A 20,829-nucleotide genomic window follows, 5' to 3' on the forward strand; every position below is an offset into this window, starting at 1 on the left:
TATTGGCTTGTTTGGTTTCAAGGCAAATGTAGGAAATGGTGAGAAAATTGTGAAACTTAGTCCAATCTGAGAAAAGATGTCAAAATAAAGCCTACTCTAAATTTATTTTGCTTATTTTAGTGATTTTCACTCTTTTTTTGTTTTTTTGTTTTTTTTTTTGATAGGAAGTGATCTTCACTCTTAAATTGGAACTGTGTAAGATCAGCGCCAAAAAGTGAATTTTACTCTATGTAGCATGAATATGGATATGGACACAATACATAGTAAAGTGATACAATATTTCTTGAAACACTAAGATACAATGCGTCAAGGATGTGGTAATTAATTAATTAATTAATATTTATTTGTATGTATATATATTTTATATTTGAGATAAATTATGTTTATTTTGGGATTTAAAAGTATGTAACAATGATAAAATGTTTAGAAATATATCTAAAATTAATTTAAAGATGGTATAATATTTTTTAAAGTACGAACAAAAGAGTTCAAATAAACTAGACATCCATAAAAAAGAGTTCAAATAAACAAAATTCAACATCAAAATAGAACAATCAAATATTTGAAAATGATTTTTCTTCTTGAGTACATACTTGCCACATTTGTGTCCGTGTCGAGGCTATGTCCATGCCTTTTACGTGTCCAACACCCTTACGTTGGCAATTTTTCCATGTCTGTACTTCCCAAATTTTCCTCTCTTTTTCTCAATTTTTTCTAAAACCAAACAATTGGAGAATTTTCCTTTTGTTTTCTTAGTTTTCACAGAATCAAACATTGGATATATCTATTTTCTCAAAAAAAAATGGTGGATATTTTAGAAATTTTATTTTGTTTTTCTCAGTTTTCTCAAAAACCAAACAGTGGATGAAAAAACCGTGGGCATTTTGGTAATTTTTCTATTGTTTTTCTTAATTTTTTGAAAACGTATTAGTTTTCTACAAATAAAAAAAAGTCAAAAAGCATTGGTTGTTTTGGTAATAATTCCTTTTTAGTGAATATATTTTGATAATTTATAAGTTTTTGGTATTTGTAAGTATATATAAATCTAATAATGAGTTATATGGGTGGGTTGGGTCTCATCCAATATAATGAAATTATAATAGTTTAAGTAGGAAATAGATATTTAATTTATATTTATATGAGTTATAAATAAGTGGTCGTATGAGTTATAAATAAGTGATTGTCTATCTAACTAATTTATGACCCAACTCAAAATTTATCCAACCCATCTAATTGCTACCCCTACTCACAATATAATTGGTACTTAATAATAGAGTGTGTACCTTAGTATCTACCCACTCATAATGTATGGAACTCACGAATGAGTAAATTCCACGTGTTGTAAATGAGAAGTTACATTTATCGAAAAGCATGATAACTTTTTGTGCCTTTTAAGTTTAAAAACCACCTTGGTCATTGGAAAAGTTCTCCTAAAACACTTTTCAATAAGTCACTTAGACAATTGGTCAAAGAGGAGTGATACATTTACAACATTTTTATAACATTTTTACAATAAATTATAAATGGTTAGTTGTTATTGGATCAAATTTGAATCTAACATTAAGATTACTTTTTTGCCCTAATAATAACAACCTGTAATAATTTGTCATTTAAGATTTGTTGTAAAAATATTGTGAAAATATTATGGACATATCATTTTTCATTGGTCAAAACTTAGTTAAAGACGTTCCTACAATATAATATTAATAAAATATATTAATAGCAACTTAACAAGACTTCTATTACGTTAATAAATAAATAAATAAATAAAAATAAAATAAAAAACAAGACTTCCATTACCTGGCTTACCCATTTCTTTTTTTCCCCCACCCCACCCTTGAAAATAGTTTGCTCTTCCTAGCTGAATGCTGGTTAGTTGGACCTAAAATTCAGACTTTTTTTACCTACCCTCTTTAGACATTGAATTTTTTTTAAGAGAACTTTAGAGTTTAGATATTGAATTGAATAGTGATTTTTCAAAGGTAGATACTGATTTCAACCTTAAAAATTAATTTTAAATAGAACCTTGAATAAGAAAATTTTAAAAATGAGGTGCATCAATCTTACCAAAAATAAAATAAGATAAAAAAATAGTACATCAATTTTATAATATTATAGCGGGTAAACAAGTTAGTTCCACTATTAAAGTTGGAGAGATGTTACATCAACAACATTTTTACAATATTTTTCACAGCAAATCATAAATGATTAGTTGTTATTGATTCAAATTTGAACTTAACACTAAAATTAGTTTTTTGTCCCAACAATAACAACCAACAACAACCTGCTACTTAAAATTTGTTATAAAAGTATTATGAAAATGTTGTAAATATATCATTTTTTTAAAAAAATTTTATCATTAAATAAGTAATTTAAGATAGAACCTTCTATACCAAAAATCTTATAATAAGTGGTATAAAAGAAAAAGTTTAGGACCACAACAATTTGAACAACTTTTTGTCACAATTGTAACCATTTTTTTAAGATATAAAAAAAAAAAAGTCATAATTGTGACAAAATGTTGCCAGGTCAGATTGTGTGATTGATGAAGAAAACATAATAAGTCTTTGTATAAATGATGATTAACCACTCAAAATATTATTTATTTATTATTTATTATTCTTTTTTTTTTTTATCCAATAAGAGAGAGAGGCACGCCTCAAGAGAGACTAAGAGAGAGAGAGAAAGAAAAAAAAAATAGAAAACTCTACCAGCTTGCTACAGTAGGTGTTACAGTGATGTGTGTGAATGATATTTAAAAAAAATGAGAGCTTAAATTAAGATTTAATATTTTTTATATCTCTGACGTGAATAATCTTATAAAATTGAGGAAAATGGAAAATGGTATGCGTTTGGGTGGGTGGTGTCATGTAGATTAGGTCATGGCAAAGGGAATTCCATGTACGTAATCTCTTCTTAATCCAATTCAGATCCGTGTCTGTCTAACTCAGCCTCACTGGTTATAATTCTACGGTGGAGTTTGGATACACGTTTTGCGTTTTGCGTTTTGATTTTTTTTTTTTTTTCTGCTGCGGGGGACAATGTGTACTGTGCGTGCAGTGCGCATACTGTACGCGTACTGTTTATGTACGTTTTTAGCAATTTTTTATTAAAAATAGGTCCCACAGTACTATTTACACATTTAAAAATTATTTTACTACAGTGTTTTCAGTTTTCAGTTTTTAGGAATTATATCTTGTCAGAGGACCAGCCCAAACCGACTCGTCCGATTCATTCAAACAAAACACACCGTCCAATCACTCCACTCAAATCTTGACAACCATATTTAAGGCTCTCTGTCTCTCTCTCTGACAATATATAGCAGTGGACAACACACGGAGTTATGCCGACATGATATGTGTCCGATTTTGCCACGAGTTCTGATCGGGTCCACTCCTCCAGAGTCCAGACTAAAAATATTTCTTTCTTCCTTTTTTTTCTTTTTTTTTTTTTGCATTACAACGCATGCATTTGAGATATATAGTTCATCAAAAAAAAAAAAAAAAAAAGAGATATATATGACTACAGTACCATATGACAGTACGTAGATTATTGGGCTTGGTTTCAATCCCATCTTGTTTATATATTCTCTCTCTCTCTCTCTCTCGCTTCTGGTAAAAGAGTTCGGTGAATGTGTTCAAAGACACACGTCTAGAATTCATGTATTGTTTTTCTTGTTTATATTCCAGAAAGAATATACCCGAAAAAATTTGCTTCATGCAAATAATAAAGAGTGCGACTTATGCATGAAATTATAAACTATGCACGGGTGTGTTTTCGGATTCAATACATGAGTGAGACTCGACAATTTAAAAAAAACAAAGTGAGATGCGGATACGAGAGAATGCGATAATTAAAAAATTAATAAAAATATTTTTATATAGCAAATTTAATATTTTTTATAAAAAAAATTCAAATAAAAGGTAGAGTTTATTATTAACAAACAATTATTTATGATTTATTTTTAATAAAATCAATATTATTGGTAATTATAAACAAAAAATTGCATTTCAAAAAGGTTCCTTTACTTATTTTTCAATTCCTAAGCCCTCCCACATAAAATAATTGACTTTTTCACATACTTAATTTATATTCTTTTGTTATATACCTTGATTCTTCTTCCAACAAATTTTTTTTTTTCCCTCTCACAAGGCCACATGAAGCACGAGAATGGCAGCCAACTGCCCATTTCGACGGCTATTTTGGCCTAAATCGAATCAAATTGGTGCAAATCGAAAAAAAAATGGGCGAATCAGCGCATTGAATGCTGCTTCGGGACAATCTAGTGCGGGCAGCGACCCTGGAGCCGCACCCGTGCTTTCTTGATTATAGACTCACATGAACCTACTATTTTATTTCCATCATTTATAATTCGCTACGTAAACAAGTTATGGCAAAAATTATAAAAAATATTGTGGTAGTAAACTTTCTCAATAATAAATTTATAATGGCCGGCAACTCGGCAAGAAACTTTAGGAACATATGCGAGCGAGAGCTTGATCCAATAAAGTACTAATAAATAATAAAAAACCACATGACTCCTTATTTAATTTAATGATTGCTAATCATTCCACTCTTACATATTTAATAATCAAAATCTTCAAATGACAATACGTCTTATGCTTCTTCTTCTTTTTTTATACAAGATAGAATTTTTACTCTAGTCTAATCTAAGTGTATATGTATGTGAAGCTCCCACCTGGAGACTTGAAGCTCAGCCCTTGCCCCCCCACACTCCACAAGAATTTATACCTGTGGAGTAACCATCGCACCAAGGGTGTGCGGTGGTAATACGTCTTATGCTTTTAATAATTAATTTAAAGGCTTACTTTTTTTTCCCAATAAATCAAGCTATTTATCCTATTTATTCATTGTCTTCTATACTGGCACTTGCAGTTTTTTTTTTTTTTTGCGCCAAAGATTTAGATTGTGTTTACGTGCCCTGAACCTTATGGAAAGCATATATTGGCCATGCTTGCCATTGTGATTTTAATTGTTAATCCTACTCCAACCCCACTTTTTGTATTCTTGTAAGGGAAAGGTTAAGAGAGGCCAAAGATTTAGTGATAGATCAGATAGTTACGATCATCTTGACAAGCCAACCTGGACGAAGAAGAACGTCGTAAAGACAACCATTCAATGCCCCAACGATTACGTATCGACGAGGAGACTGTTGGGGCCTCCATTAAAGCTACATTAAGCAAGCCTGAGACGATACGTAGAAGGCATTCAAGCCACCATTAAAGAAGGCCAATGGAAAATAAGAAGAAGAGCCTATTTATAAGCTCCTCAAAACTTAAGACAAGGTACATACAATATCCACTCTTATTGCAAGTTCTCTCTATTCTCTGATTAACTCAAAAGCTTTCTTTTCTGACTTTATCATCGGAGACTCCGTGGTCGACACCACACCTATGACCACCTGAGAGAATTTCTATTTGCAACCTCTTGCAGGACTTGGGACAAACCCGTGTCGGGAATCCTCTGGACGAACCTAACTTCTGACGATTTTAGAATCATCAGTTTGACGTTGTTTGTGGGAACGACAACTTCAAACCTTTTTTTGAAAGCGTAGTTCCGTTCAATTCCAACATCCAGATGGAGTCCAATACACCACAAGATTCTGCAACACTAGCTTCGCAAATTCAGACACTTACAGCTAGCGTAAAATAACTCACCAGGCAAAACCAAGAGATGAGATTACAACTACAATAAGAAGAAAATCGCTCACCCATGAGGGTTAGGACTAACTGGAACAATAACAAAGATAGCCATAGGAAAGATGACCCTCAATGACCAAACTCCTTAGACGAAATAAACTCAGATCTCATCAGGAACATGAGGAATGAGATGGACGAGCTAAGGAACATGATGAGGGAAAAGACAAACATAAACTTGGACGAGATTGTCAGGAGGATGGACTCCCCCTTCACTATGAAAATCTTAGAGTGTTCCCTGCCACCGAAGTTCTGTCTTCCCTCAACTTGAGTCATTTGATGGCCTAAAAAACCTACTGGACCATATAACCACCTTCAAGATGGCCTTCAGTCTACAACAGATCCTAAATGAGATCTTATATCGCTCTTCTCCTACCACCCTCAAAGGGGTAGCATGAGTGCGGTTCAGCAAACTGGCAACCTCGTCCATCGACAATTTTGAATAGCTAGGCAATTCTTTAGTGCGCCACTTTGTTGGTGGACAATGTCAGAAGAGGTCGGCAGATCACCTACCATCAGGCAAGGTGAAAGAGAATCTCTAAAGTCATATGTAAAACGTTTTTCTAGAGAAGTACTAGAGGTCGACAAAGCTGATGACAAGGTGCAGTTGACCACCTTTAAAGCTGGGCACTTGAAGATTTGTAGTAGTCTTTATGATTTCAATGTCTCGCTCCAACAACACAAACAATGATCTTTGTGTTTTGAGTGAATTGATTATTATCTCAATGGTTTTATCAATTTAGTGAGGGTTGGAAGACACACTAGGGTAAAACAGTGTTTTCGTTTGATTCTAGATGCCATCTTCCTTCTCTAGAGATTATAATTAAGGTATGGTTTCAATACAAATAGGGTTTGAGCTAAAGATTTTCACAAATCTTACTTTGGAAGCAAAGCAGAGAAATTCTCATAATTAGATTTTGTTCAATTGGGTTTCTAACAAATATCTCAGTTGCAAGAGTTTTTGCTAGACTTTTACTTCTTATTCAACTGAATTGTGATTTTGCTCAACCAAATTTTGATTTCCCTCAACCATATAGCTTGATTAGCACTCTTTTTCCAGTTTCAGTTGTAGTATTCATTACCCAAAATTTGGTGCATGTAAAACCCCAAAATACATAAAAATTTAGCAACACTAAATATCCTAATAGTTTTTACATCCCGAAAAGTTATCAACACTAACTAATAAAAATATAATTTAGGGTCCGTTTGGATAGAGCTTATTGCTGAAAACTGAAAATTGAAAACTGAAAACACTGTAGCAAAATAATTTTTAAATGTGTGAATAGTATTGTGGGACCCATTTTTAATATTTTTTTTCTGAATAAAGTGCGTGTGGGTCCCATGAACAGTGTATAAACAGTGCAGCTACAGTGCGTAAACAGTAAAATTGGTCTCCCGCACAGTAAAATAACGTGCATAAACAGTACCGGTTACTGTTTATGCACGTTGAAAAGAAAAAAAAAAACGCAGAATCTCAAAACGTGGCCACAAAACGCATTATCCAAACTAAGCTTTAATTAAAATTTATTCCGAGGAAAACTAAAAATATCTCTTGTGATCTTTCGGTGCGTGCGTGTGCAACTGTGCAACTACCAGAAAGATCTAGAATTGAACAATCAGTACAAACAAATTAAATACGAACTTTTCCTATCTTCGTGGCACTACTACATGCAGACAGCAGAATCATTAATTTCTTCAACCCTTCGATTTTCCCAAACATTATTAGTGTTTTATAAATAAAACAAAAATAGAGGTTCTCAAATTTTTACTGCAGAAGAACCAGAAAAAGTAGAAAACTATAAAAATATGTCGTCACAGGTTCTACGTCACAAATGTAATGTCACTGACTCTTTGTTCGCGTTACATGCGCGTGTGTATCTTTTTTTTTTCTTTGGTAAACACGTGTGTGAATCAGTGTATATATAGGTTCACGATGTTCCCTTTCCAACTCACTAGACCAGCAAATTTGCATCATTATAGATAGCATCACCAACTAGCAATTAGCAAAACATGGCATCCGCCGCCGCCGTCTCCACCACCACCACCACCAAGGTACTTCTAACCGACCTTGCTTCAAGTGTGAACCATGTTCCCTCAAACTACATTCGACCCATTTCCGACCGTCCAAACCTCTCTGATGTTCAATCCTCAGATGCCTCCATTCCTCTTATTGATCTCCACGGCTTACACGGCCCCAACCACTCCAACATTATCAAACAGATTGGCCAAGCTTGCCAACAAGATGGTTTCTTTCAGGTACTTACTCTAATCCTTTGTTATTACTGTATTTGAACTTTATTCTTACATTAATATATATATATATTCTGCTGAACATTTTTTCAGGTTAAAAACCATGGAATACCAGAGACACTGATTGGTAAAATTATGAACATAGCAAGAGAATTTTTCCGATTGCCAGAGAGTGAGAGGATGAAGAGTTACTCAGATGACCCAACAAAAACCACCAGGCTTTCTACTAGTTTCAATGTTAAGACTGAGAAGGTATCAAACTGGAGGGATTTTTTAAGACTCCATTGTTACCCTCTTGAGGACTACGTGAACGAATGGCCTTCGAATCCTCCTTCCTTTAGGTAAGGTGGATCACTCGGACTCATATGGGTCCTCGCGTTGATAATGTGTGCCTCTTACCATTACTTTACTTCCAGTTTATTAATCAATTTAAAACTTGGTTAAAACTTTAAAAGGATTTTGATAAGGCGTGATTAGAGGAACACAATAATTAATTATTTTTAAAAATTAAAAAAGTATTGATAGTTCTTTTAATTTTTTTAAAAATACTTTTAAAAATAAATAATTTAATGTATGTCCTTACCCGACCCAAACTTAAAGTATGATTTTGATCCTTCCGCACATGTGAAGTCACAAGTTTCGGACTAGTTTATGTCTGAGCATCCATGTATGATTAAGTCCTTGTTGTCCCGGTGTTTTTATCTCCTGTTATTAATTTTTTTTTTTTTTTGAGGGGGATTCTGTTATTTTCTTATATAAAAAAAACAAACATTCAATTTCGTACCTAAAGTACTTATTGTATTAATTTAGTGTGGCTTTGGGACTGGTTGAATTTTTTTTTGTTTTTTCTTTTTTGTGTCATTTTTTTTTTTAAATAATCTATATTTAAACTTTTTAAAAATATTTTTAGAACACATTTAATATAAAAGTTACCAAAAAAATTATATTTTTAATAAATATTACTATGCAAATAAACTATTGAAAACAAATAATTCTTAACCTACACTTTGTTCCTGCTTTTTGCTTTTTGTCTTTTTTTTTTTCTTCCAATAATTTAAATTTTAGTTTATTTTGGTGTGGAAATAAGCTAGATTTTTGCTTTTTGTTATACTTTAACATAAAACTTACTAAAAACTAGGATTGTAAAAAAAAAAAAAATTTAGACCAGAATTGACCGACTGGACCAGTTTTCTGAGGTATCCAGTTTGGTTCTCCATTTAAAAAAAATCTGGGTTTTGATTCAGTGTCAGTTTTACAAAAAAATAGTCCAAACCAAGCGAACCAATTCTATATACATATATATATATATATATATATATATATATATATATATATATATATTTTTTTTTTTTTTTTTTTCATATTATATTATATATATATATTAAAAAAAACCCAAATAATCTAACTCTCTCATTCTATTTTAATAAAATTGAACATATATTTGGGTTTTTAAAAATCAATTAGCTTTTTCTCAACAAAAAAAAAAATCAATTAGCTATTTCTTATAAAAAATAAAAAAAAAACCCAAAATTACATGCAAAAACTTGAAAAATTGGAAATCCAACAATACAAGCCCAAGATCAAAATTCGGACCAAATTGATGAGGACCAATTAAATTCAAACCAATTGAAACCGTTCAATTGTTTGGTATTTTTTTATTTTTTTATTTTTTTAGGCTTTTCATAGACCGAACAAACAAATTTGGTCACAAAAAATGAAAAAATTGGATTAGACCAGACGATTTTCACCCTTACCAAAAACTATATTTTTTTAATAAATACGATACAAATAAGCTTATCAAAAATACTGTGGCCAAACACGGTGCATCAACAATACAAGGTTGGTGAAAAAATACCCGTCACATCAAAGTGGTCCTTTGCATAGTAAAATTAATAGAAACATTTTTCAAATGACCACAAGGGTTATACAACGCTCAAGGAGTACTAGTCTACTACCTTGGTACACTTTTATAGTTTTTTCTTTTTTATTAATCCAACGACACGTTTTTTTTTAGTAGAAGAACAAGACACGTTAAGTCACATAAATCCCCCAAAATTTTAAAAAAGATGGCACTACCTACGTAACGCACACGCATGTAGCACCACATGCGTAATTGGTGACTTTTTTTTTTTTTTTTTTTTGAACGACGTAATTGGTGACTTAAATATCTCTATTTTTGTCAAAAATACTGTGGCCAAACACGGTACATCAACAACACAAGGTTTGTGAAAAAATACCCGTCACATCAAAAATGGTCCTTTGCACAGTTATTCTTATTACGAGGACGGCTCTAATGGAAAGTTCTAAAGAATATTCCATAGCGTGAAAAAATCCATTATATATATTTTTAGAGAGTTTCAATTTATGGCATCCACTCCTAACAATAGCTTTTTATTATCAGACAAAACACCAATCAATTTTTGATGTAAGCAGCGATTGAACTCCAGATCTCTTATACAACCATCTGAACTAACTGAACCACAAATCCATTATATTTTTAGATTTTGATTACAACTGATTCTGTTGTTTTTTTATTTTATACAGGGAGGATGTGGCTGAGTATTGCACCAGTGTTAGAGGATTAGTGCTAAGGTTGCTAGAGGCCATATCAGAGAGCTTGGGCCTTGAAAGAGACAGCATTGAAAAGGCTTTAGGCAAGCAGGGTCAACATATGGCATTGAATTATTATCCACCTTGTCCACAGCCAGAGCTTACTTATGGGTTGCCTGGTCATACTGATCCTAACCTAATCACAATTCTTCTTCAAGATGATGTGCCTGGATTGCAGGTCTTAAGAAATGGCAAATGGATTGCTGTCAATCCTATTACCAATACCTTCATTGTCAACATTGGTGACCAAATGCAAGTACAATTACACCCCTAGCTACTTTTTAAGACGGATATTATTATTTTATTACATGTTTGGTTGAACTTATTTTCATCTCAAAAACGAATATATAACTTTTTTAAAGTATCAATTTTTTCAAAGGATATTTTTATACAATAAACAAGATAAACTAATATGTGTCATACCCTAAAAGGATTAAATTAATCGAGTTATAATTGAGGTTACTTGTAATTGCTTATACAATAAACTTATCTTTTCTTTGCATCAGGTACTTAGCAATGATCAATACAAGAGTGTGCTTCATCGAGCTGTTGTGAACTGCAACAAAGAGCGAATATCAATTCCAACATTCTATTGTCCATCAAATGATGCCCTTATAGGACCTGTTAAGGATCTTATAGACGATACTCACCCTGCAGTCTATAGAAATTTTACATATGCAGAATACTATGAGAAATTCTGGAACAAAGGACTTGCAACTGAATGTTGTTTAGACATGTTCAAAACATAGAGTGCTTGACCTATAATGTACAATTCTTGCCCCATGAGGGGTGGCCTAGTTGTGTGAGATCCTGCAAGCATGCACAAGGTTCCTCGTTTGATTTGTAGCGGGGTACCATGTGGGGGGAACCATGTGGAGGGTGGGTTCCTAGCATGCTTTGCGCATTATCCGCTGGCTCTCTTAGGGTGGTAGGGTAAGGTCTGTGGCATCCCAGTTATAGTAGTTATGGGTCAATCCAACATTTCATAGCGAGAGTGCCCCTATCAAGTCACACCTTGGGGGGTAGGCCACATATGGTCGCCCCTGCCCCCTTTTTGTTCATAAAAAAAAAATTAAAAATAATAATGTACAATTCATAGAACATGCTTGTCCTTGTTAAAATGGTGATTTAATTACTTAAATTTATCTTTTTTTTATTAGTTTCAAAATTTTTAAATATGTAGTATTATATCATGTCATTGGTCTGATCTTTTGATCTTTAGATAAAGTTGCAATGGCTCTCAAAAATAAATAAATTCCCTCTATCTTTCATCTATTTGTTTGTTCAGTTTTAAAAGGTTGATCTTAAGTTCAGTTTTTAAACAATTTATATTTCTGGTGCAAATCTACTAAATTGTACCTATGATGCATCTGAGTTATTAGTTCACCAAAGTTAAAATATCTGAGTCATTAACTAAAAGTTGAACTAATAACCAATATATCATGAGTTAGTGCTTAAACCCAACCTTTTTTCACACCTTACTAAGTTAGCAAATTGTGATTGGAGCAAGATTAGTCTAATATTGATTTCTCATAAGGTTATCAATAACATCATTTTTATTGCACTAACAAGTCAAATTAACACCTGTGAAAAACTTTGTATCCTTGGACTTTTTGATATGTTATTCAATTGATTGTGATTTTCTTTTTCAATTTGCCATCCAATAAGCCTTATCACCAAATATTTTAATTAATTTTTAAGATTAAAAAGAACCTGGTGCAAGTCAGGCCGCCTAAAGACAGTGGAAGGGGTCAGAGCTGTGACTTTATGAACACCAAGTTCTGATTTCATGGATATCAATTGACAAAGTTACAGTGGTCTGGTTTTATTAAACAAGACCCTGCAACTACCTAGCATACTCAACCTGGTTCATCAGTTTCTGTTTAACACCAAATCCACATCATGAGCTCCAAGGAAAGCCACATTGGTGCATTCACCAATGAAGAGGACAGTCTTTCCCAGAGTGTAATGCAACTGGCTACTACATCAGTGTTGCCCATGGTATTGAAAATGTTGGACTTTGTGAAGCCTAGTTGTGTTTGATCCGGTTGACGACCCAACTTGACCCGAATAATGTTGTGTGGTTTTTAATGGGAGATTTTCTAGGGCTTAGTCCATAGAGTGGAGGCTTGAGCCAATAAGCCCAAGCTGTAGCACTCATGGACAATGCCCCTGGGAAAAATTTTTGACCCGTTTTGTAGCCTATTATGAATCTTGTGCATAGAATATAGAAAAAAAAAATGCTATTTTAGTAATTAGGGTTCTTGTTGTCATTTTTGAGAGAGTGAAAAACTGTACCCACACTTTGTATTTTTTTCCCTAATAAATAGTGAAATCCCTGCAATTCCATAGACGTAGGCAGATTGCCAAATCACATAAATATTGTCTTGTGCGTGTGATTATTTTTCTTTGGCGTGTGTTATCTCTATTTTGTTTCTCATAAATTTGGGAATTTCATGTTAATTCCCTACAGAAAGCAGCAATAGAGCTTGGTGTGCTTGAGATTTTGGATAGAGCTGGTCCTGGAGCACTTCTTTCTACTTCCCAAATAGCATCCCAGCTACCCACTCACAGCAATCAAGACAAGTCTTTGCTTCTTGATTGTATGCTCAAGCTTCTTGCTAGCCACTCTATACTCCCTTGCTCTGTTGCCACCCATCAACATGATAGCCAAGTTTCCAGGCTCTTTGGTCCAGGGACCTGTTTCCAAATACTTCTGTAGAGTTTGTTTAGACCCCTTAAACCACAATTGAATTAACCTAGTTAACAAGCCAAGTTATTACTTAGTCCAAATTCCAGATCTAGGTTAACACAATCATATAATCATATCAATGTAAAGTGCGGAATATAAAAACACAAAGATATGATGACCCAGGAAAACCAAACCGGAAATAAAACCTGGGGAGGATTTAACCTAGCTATCCTCAAGGTAAACCTGAATCCACTATGAAAGAATCAAAATTGTACAATAGTGACTTAGACCACTAACATCCTATTGCTACCCACCAGTAGAATTTACTGACACGACCATGTGCAAACTCCGAAACCACGGACTCCTTCTTTCTTGGATTCTCCAGCAAGTACAAGCACCTCTGCTTGTATATCTTTAAGCTCTTATGGCAGCAACTGAACAATCATCAAGCTCTCGAAGAAATCTCCTTCTTAATAATCCCAAGCTTGTGTGAAGGCAAGCACCTCTCTGATCTCACAAGAGATTCACACAAACAACAATATGAGCAACAAAGACTCAAGAGAGCTTTTAGGTACAAACCCTAAAACAAAAAGAGGCACACTCTTCTCTCTCTTAGAAGTGTTTAAAAACGTGCTTAGGGTTTCCTTTATATAATGGAAGAAGTAGATCTGAAACCCTAATCCTTAATGGGCTTGAACTGTGTTTGGGCTGACTTAAAATTCTGTAGAAAATTCCTGATGCACGATTCTCAATCGATCGAGTCTATTCTTCAATCGATCGAGCCGTGCAGAAATAGAACAGTAATTTCCTGCAACTACTCGATTCCAAACTTACATTAAACCAAACTTTGAGCAAGTCTAAACCTAGACTAAATGTTTTGATCATGGTTTGCCAACACAATACACATTGAAGTTCTAATACATTAATCCCTAAGGTCTTAGAACCTAACAATCTCCCCCTTTGGCAATCCGTGACAAAACACATCACAAACATGAAATGCTCAAAGTTACTAAAAGCCCAATCAGATTTAAAAAAGCACTGAACTTAATTCAACCTAACTACTATCCATCAGTTGCAAGTGTAGACAGCAACACAACTAAATCAACCTGTATATTCTTGAAACACTCAACAAACGCATAAACGCATGTGTGACAAAAAAACAGTAAAACAACAAGTATGCAAACTAACTCTCTCCCTAAGTTAGATACATCAAAAACAATTTCAACTCCCCCTAAACAGAACATTCTTGTATTTTCCACACATATTCCCACATTTCATTTAAATCTCCCCCTTTTTGTCACGTATTGATAAAGATAACTCAAACAAAGAGTAACAACTCAACAGAGAACAAGAGGAAAAAGAGAATTAAGGGAACACAAAACAAGACAACTCTATAGAAAATAGAGACAACTCCCCTATGAACAACAAGGTTTAAAAATAAATAAAAAAACTTCTCCCCCTATAAAAATAGGAAAAACAAAACAAGTTTTAGGAAAAACAGTTTTGGGGAAAATATAGGAGGTGGAAAAAAATAAAAAACACACAAACCTAACTTTAAAAAAAAAAAAAAAAAAAAAAAAAGTTGAGGATACACATGAAGAAAAATATTTTCTCTTTTAATAAATGCAAACTTAACACTATGTGACCCATAAACAGTTGCAAGAGTAGAGAAAATATTTGCACATTGATCATCCATCATATCTCTTAAGAAAAATATTTTCTATAGTTTACACATAAAAAATAGCATATACTAGAAAGGACAAAGGACTCAAAAATTAATCAATCAATTTTTAAATCAAGTTGAGTACCCAATTTAGCAAAGTGTATGCATGGTATGTGTGAAAACAATGAAAGATATGACTGCAAAACTGCAAGATGGATACAAAAATCAATACAATACATGTGAATCCTAAACACAAATGATGCATGAAAAAAAAAAATTTTGGTCAAATACTTAAAAATTGAAAATTTTTCAGTTTCGATTGATCGAGAAACGATCGAAGACCAATCGAGTCAGGCATAACCTAACCAAAAATTTTAACGCATTTTCGATCATTCGAGAGATAGTTTCAATTGATCGAAAATCTGGAAAAATCAAATTTTTAGAAAACAGAGCATTGTAATGCAGAAACTCGTCAAAACATTGTATTTTATGAATGAAATGCATGAGTATGAGATTAAAAGTTTTTCAAAAACACTTGAGTTCAACCCAGATCTTTAAAAACAAAGATTTTCAAACTCTTAACCATATTTTGCATCAAACACCATAGAAAACATAATCTTGGATGGCCAAACCAAAGTCACACACAATATCATGTACCAAGTTTAACAAAGAATAACTTGTGAAGTGTGTGCAACTAGCAAAAACTTGAGATACATATGAGGTGATAAGTAGATAGAAATCAATCACAATTTCTATAAAATCCATTACATACATTTAAAAGAGACTATCCCTTAAAGAGTTACATCATATAACTCTCACATCTCCTAGAATAAAAGCTTGCAATCATGTAAGTTTCTTGTTTTTGCCTCATATTGTACACAAAAATGTTAATTGTTCAGAAACTTATTAAAAATAGCCGGGATAATGTACACACCAATTTTATTTATTTGATTTAGCATTAAGTCCAATAATGTACACACCAATTTTAAGCATTTAAACCGAGGCTATACCTTATGATCTTTTTGTGCATGTGCTACACTTTCTCGAGCACAAAATCTTACGATATACACTAAGGTGTTCATGATTGACTAGTAAACAGTGGTGAGATGGTTATTTATGCCTTTCTCAACAAGTTCAAGTCCGACAATCAAAGGCATGTGATTTCAAGATCAAGACAAAGTGATCAAAAACTATAAATATCTTCTCACACAACATGCACTACAAAGCTCAAACTAGTAAAGTGCAAGAAAGTAAGCTCATCCAAGCTAAACAAGGTACATAAACATGTTATGTAAAGATAATATGGCCAATTTCAATTACATATCCAAGATGTGTAATACAAAAGAAATAAAAATCTTTTTGGTTTAAAAAAATTTATGACCAAAACTAAAAGCACACATTATGCTAAAAGATTAAAAATGCAAATGCAATGCATGACAATGCAAAACTAAGCTATAGAGGGTACACAAATAAGAAATATCAATTTCTTAATTAACCCATGAGTATATGTACAAACTAGTACATATTCATACAAAATCAAAAATAGCTTAGCACTTATATAACACATACTATTCAAGTTTCTCCATAATGTCAAGCATGTTCTAAATCAAGAGAGAGATATTATAAATCATGTAATCCTCAAGAAAAATAAAACAAGACTCAAAATAAAATATTTTTGTCTTTTTGAAAATTTTCAATGTTTTTGGATTTTTGAATAATCAAAACAACCTAAGAAAATAAAACAACCAAAAACTAAAAGAAAACATGTCCACAATTAATTGAAAGAATTAAATCTTAGACAAGTAAGTAACACTCACCTGAGAGAATCTTTTCTCACCCATATAGCACGAACTTTTGGCTTTGTAGGTGATAATCTATGAGAAGCAGAGTGTATTTGAGAGATTACACCAATCTTCTGAGAAAGACTAAAATCCTGCAATTTCCTTTCACAAGCCAACAAGCTTATATTTTTCAAAAGCATATGAAAAAATTTATTTAGACTTATAACAGGAGAAATATCATCACATATCCTAGATTGAAACATAGAATTTTTAAATTTCAATTTATGACAATTAGAACGAATGTGACTGGAGACACCACAAAAGTGACAAACAGGAACAAATTTAGGAATATCAATATTCCTAATAACAAATCTAGTTTCAGATTTTGGTTTTTGCCTCAACAAAGAACAATTTAGTCTAATATGACCAATAACACCACAAAGGTGACAAGTAGGCACAAAAACAGATTTATTGTGCTCTCTAACAGTAAGTTTAGACATTGGTTTATAAACCTCAGTGTCTATATCATAACTTTTACCTTTGTTTAACCTAGCAAAATTAGCCTTTTCTTTATTATTCCTCTTGAATTGAGGGATATAAACATTCCTAGTTTTAAGCTTAAGAGAAACAGAAACACTTCTATTATCAATAGCAGGCTTGATATTAGTCAAATTTTCAATTTTAACCTTAGATTCAGCTAACTCTTGTTTCAAGCTTTTCATCTTATCATCTTGAGAGGAAATTTCATTTTTCCATAATTCATTCTTTTTATTTGATTCATCTAATCTCATAACCAATTACTCTTTGTCAAGATTAGCCAATTTTAACTTTTTCTTAAAATTCTTAGCAATTTTCAAAGATTTTGATAATTCCTTACGAAGAGTTTCAAAGGCATCAATAAAATCAACAGAAACAACAGTGTCCTTTTTATTCAAATCATCACAAACATGAGCAGAAAGACACTTCAAATTATCCATGATAACAGGGGTCAAGGATCAGCTCAGAGATCAAAAGATCTACAACAAAAGAGCTACCTGCTCTGATACCACTTGTTGAGTTTGTTTAGACCTCTTAAACCATAATTGAATTAACTAGTTAACAAGCCAAGTTATTACTTAGTTCAAATTCCAAATCTAGGTTAACACAATCATATAATCATATCAATGTAAAGTGCGGAATATAAAAACACAAATATATGATGACCTAGGAAAACCAAACCGGTAAAAAACCTGAGGAGGATTTAACTTAGCTATCCTCAAGGTAAACCTGAATCCACTATGAAAGAATTGAATTTGTACAATAGCGACTTAGACCACTAACATCCTATTGCTACCCACCAGTAGAACTTACTGACATGACCACGTGCAAGCTCTGAGACCACGGACTCCTTCTTTCTTGAATTCTCCAGCAAGTACAAGCACCCCCGCTTGTATATCTTTAAGCTCTTATGGCAGCAATTGAACGATCATCAAGCTCTTGAAGAAATCTCTTTCTTGATAATCCCAAGCTTGTGTGAAGGCAAGAACCTCTCTGATCTCACAAGAGATTCACACAAACAGCAATATGAGCAACAAAGACTCAAGAGAGCTTTTGGGTACAAACCCTAAAACAAAAAGAGGCACACTCTTCTATCTCTTAGAAGTCTTTAAAAACGTGCTTAGGGTTTCCTTTATATAGTGGGAGAAGTTGATCTGAAATCCTAATCCTTAATGAGCTTGAACTGTGTTTGAGCCGACTTAAAATTCTGCAGAAAATTTCTGATGCACGATTCTCGATCGATTGAGTCTATTCTTCAATCGATCGAGCTGTGCAGAAATAGAACAGTAATTTCCTACAACTACTCGATTCCAAACTTACATTAAATCAAACTTTAAGCAAGTCTAAACTTAGACTAAATGTTTTGATCATAGTTTGCCAACACAATACACATTGAAGTTCTAATACATTAATCCCTAAGGTTTTAGAACCTAACAACTTCATCAAAAACAAAGATGAATTTGGAGGATCACTTGCACCCTTCTTAGATTTGTTCCAGGACAAAGTCACGATGAATATCTGGTATTACTAGCTAACAAAATGCTAAAACTTTCCTTAATATCATCATTAGTAACATTTTCTATTTAGTACTTGGACTTTTACAGTTTTACTTCAATAATCAAGTTAGTCTTTAAGAAATTATTTTTGTCAATTTAGTCCATTTTATCAAAGTAAGTGAATATGGTCGTTTTTGTCCAAATTAGCTAGTAAATGAAATCATTTGTATATGTACATATATAATACTCATCAAACAACAAGACCTTTTATAATTTTCACGGAGCATCTCATAAATGTTGACATTTAAAAATTAATAAAAAATAATGCTTAAACAGAGTTATTTGTTAACAAATTTGGACAGAAAGATCAAATTGATTCATTTTCACAAAGTGGGAAACTAAATTGATAAAAATTTGACAATTGATAGAAGTCTGAATTTTAGACATTTTAATGATAGGAATCACAACAGGTGCTTAACAAAAAACTAGAACTTTCTTTATTATCATCATCCTATTTTCTTCTTCTTTTTTCCCCTTCTGTAAAAAATTTAATGTTAAGTATCACAACAGGTACCATTTGAAAGATGCAATTTTGGAAGGAGGAATTCCATTTTCCAGGGCTTATGGCATGGAAGCAAATGAGTACGCTCGAAAGGATGACAAATTCCATGAAATTTTCATGGGCTTAATGAAAGATTTGAACCCATTAGTTATGAAGAAGATTCTTGAGAAATACAAGGGTTTTGAAGGTCTGAAATTGCTGGTGGATGTAGGGGGTGGTGATGGCACTCTTCTTAACATGATCATCTCCAAGTACCCTACATTAAGGGTGTCAACTTTGACTTGGCCTCTGTTATAAAAAAGTCACCCTCCTATCCTAGTATGAATTTCAATACTTGGGTTTCATCAATTAACCATTTCTAACTTAATAGGAAAATGATATTCTTGTCTTGTGTCATGCATTGATTCAAACCAAACCTAAAGTGGATTAGTATTGAATTCATGGTGTTCAAGATCTATATTCAATGAGTGACCTACAGATGCTCCTACTTCATGCTAGGGCTAGCCCAAGACAAGACTTGTTCCATTTTAATACTAAGGGGTCAGTCATGTTAGGCTCAACCTTAAGTTAACATGAAAAAATAAAATGAATTTGAAGTGGGACACTCAATTGTATCAAAGGGGAGTCACTAGTATGGCATTTGATGAATCTTGCTCTCAAATTAATTTACTTGCATATTTTGCTGTGTAAATTCTTGGGAGATTTATTGTTGCAGGTATCGAGCACATTGCCGGAGACATGTTTGTGAGTATTCCAAAATGAGATGCCATTTTGATGAAGGTAGGTTCATTACAATTGAACCCAACAAATATTATCTATATCCCTCTCTAACACACCGGTTGATGAAGATCGTATTTCCCCCATAAGTACCAAGTAATGATGTACAACTATAAACCGAGTTCTAAGAGTTGGTCTTTGGAATTCCCATGGTACTACAGAGAAAAACAAACATAGATTAGTGATTCGTTGGTTGTATATTTTGGAAAATTTTCAACTGACATTGTGATTTGTATGAGATAGTGGGTACTTCATCATTGGGACGAGAAACAATGCTTGAAGGTACAAAAATTTGCTATGAAGCACTAGCAGACTAGGGAAAAGTGATAGTAGTAGATATGGTGATTCCAGAAGCCCCTGCAACTACTGGTGATGATAAAAGCTCGTTCAGTTATATTCATTCCTGATGAATACAAACCTTGAGAGAAAGGAGAGGATAGAAAGAGAATTCGAAAGATTGGCAAAAGAAGCAGGATTTTCAGGTATTCAAGTGGCATGTTGTGCTTATAATTTTTCGGTTGTGGAATTCTACAAAAATATGTAACATTTAGTCATCAAATGTTCTACAATTACATCAGCAGACATCAATTAAATGTTCCCTAAAACATGTATTGTATGAATGATAAGAATGCATAGAACCTCTGTGGACTCTTTTGTTAGAGTCAAAAGTAGTAGGATTTTAGAGTATTAAAGTGGCATGTTGTACTTATAATTTTCATTTTTGGAGTTCTACAATAATATGTA

At 32.9% G+C, this 20,829-nt stretch overlaps 1 protein-coding gene and 1 pseudogene across 2 annotated transcripts; both read left to right on the top strand.

The window, feature by feature from the left end:
* The first annotated feature begins 7,681 nt into the window (after positions 1 to 7,681).
* Positions 7,682 to 11,852, top strand: LOC142644393 (protein DMR6-LIKE OXYGENASE 2-like). 2 transcript variants are annotated; one of them, XM_075819022.1, is made up of 4 exons: positions 7,682 to 7,973; positions 8,061 to 8,308; positions 10,512 to 10,833; positions 11,084 to 11,852. In XM_075819022.1, the coding sequence occupies exons 1-4, from the start codon at positions 7,728 to 7,730 to the stop codon at positions 11,324 to 11,326; spliced, it is 1,059 nt and encodes a 352-aa protein (XP_075675137.1). In that variant the 5' UTR covers positions 7,682 to 7,727; the 3' UTR covers positions 11,327 to 11,852. The 2 variants fall into 2 exon arrangements, with proteins under 2 accessions (XP_075675137.1, XP_075675141.1); XM_075819026.1 differs by having other exon boundaries at positions 10,512 to 10,829; positions 11,084 to 11,271.
* Positions 11,853 to 12,479: 627 nt separating this feature from the next.
* Positions 12,480 to 20,629, top strand: LOC142644404 (caffeic acid 3-O-methyltransferase 1-like; annotated as a pseudogene).
* Positions 20,630 to 20,829: the final 200 nt, after the last annotated feature.

This window comes from Castanea sativa, chromosome 1 (genome assembly GCF_040712315.1).
Source record: "Castanea sativa cultivar Marrone di Chiusa Pesio chromosome 1, ASM4071231v1".
Lineage (NCBI taxonomy): Eukaryota > Viridiplantae > Streptophyta > Magnoliopsida > Fagales > Fagaceae > Castanea > Castanea sativa.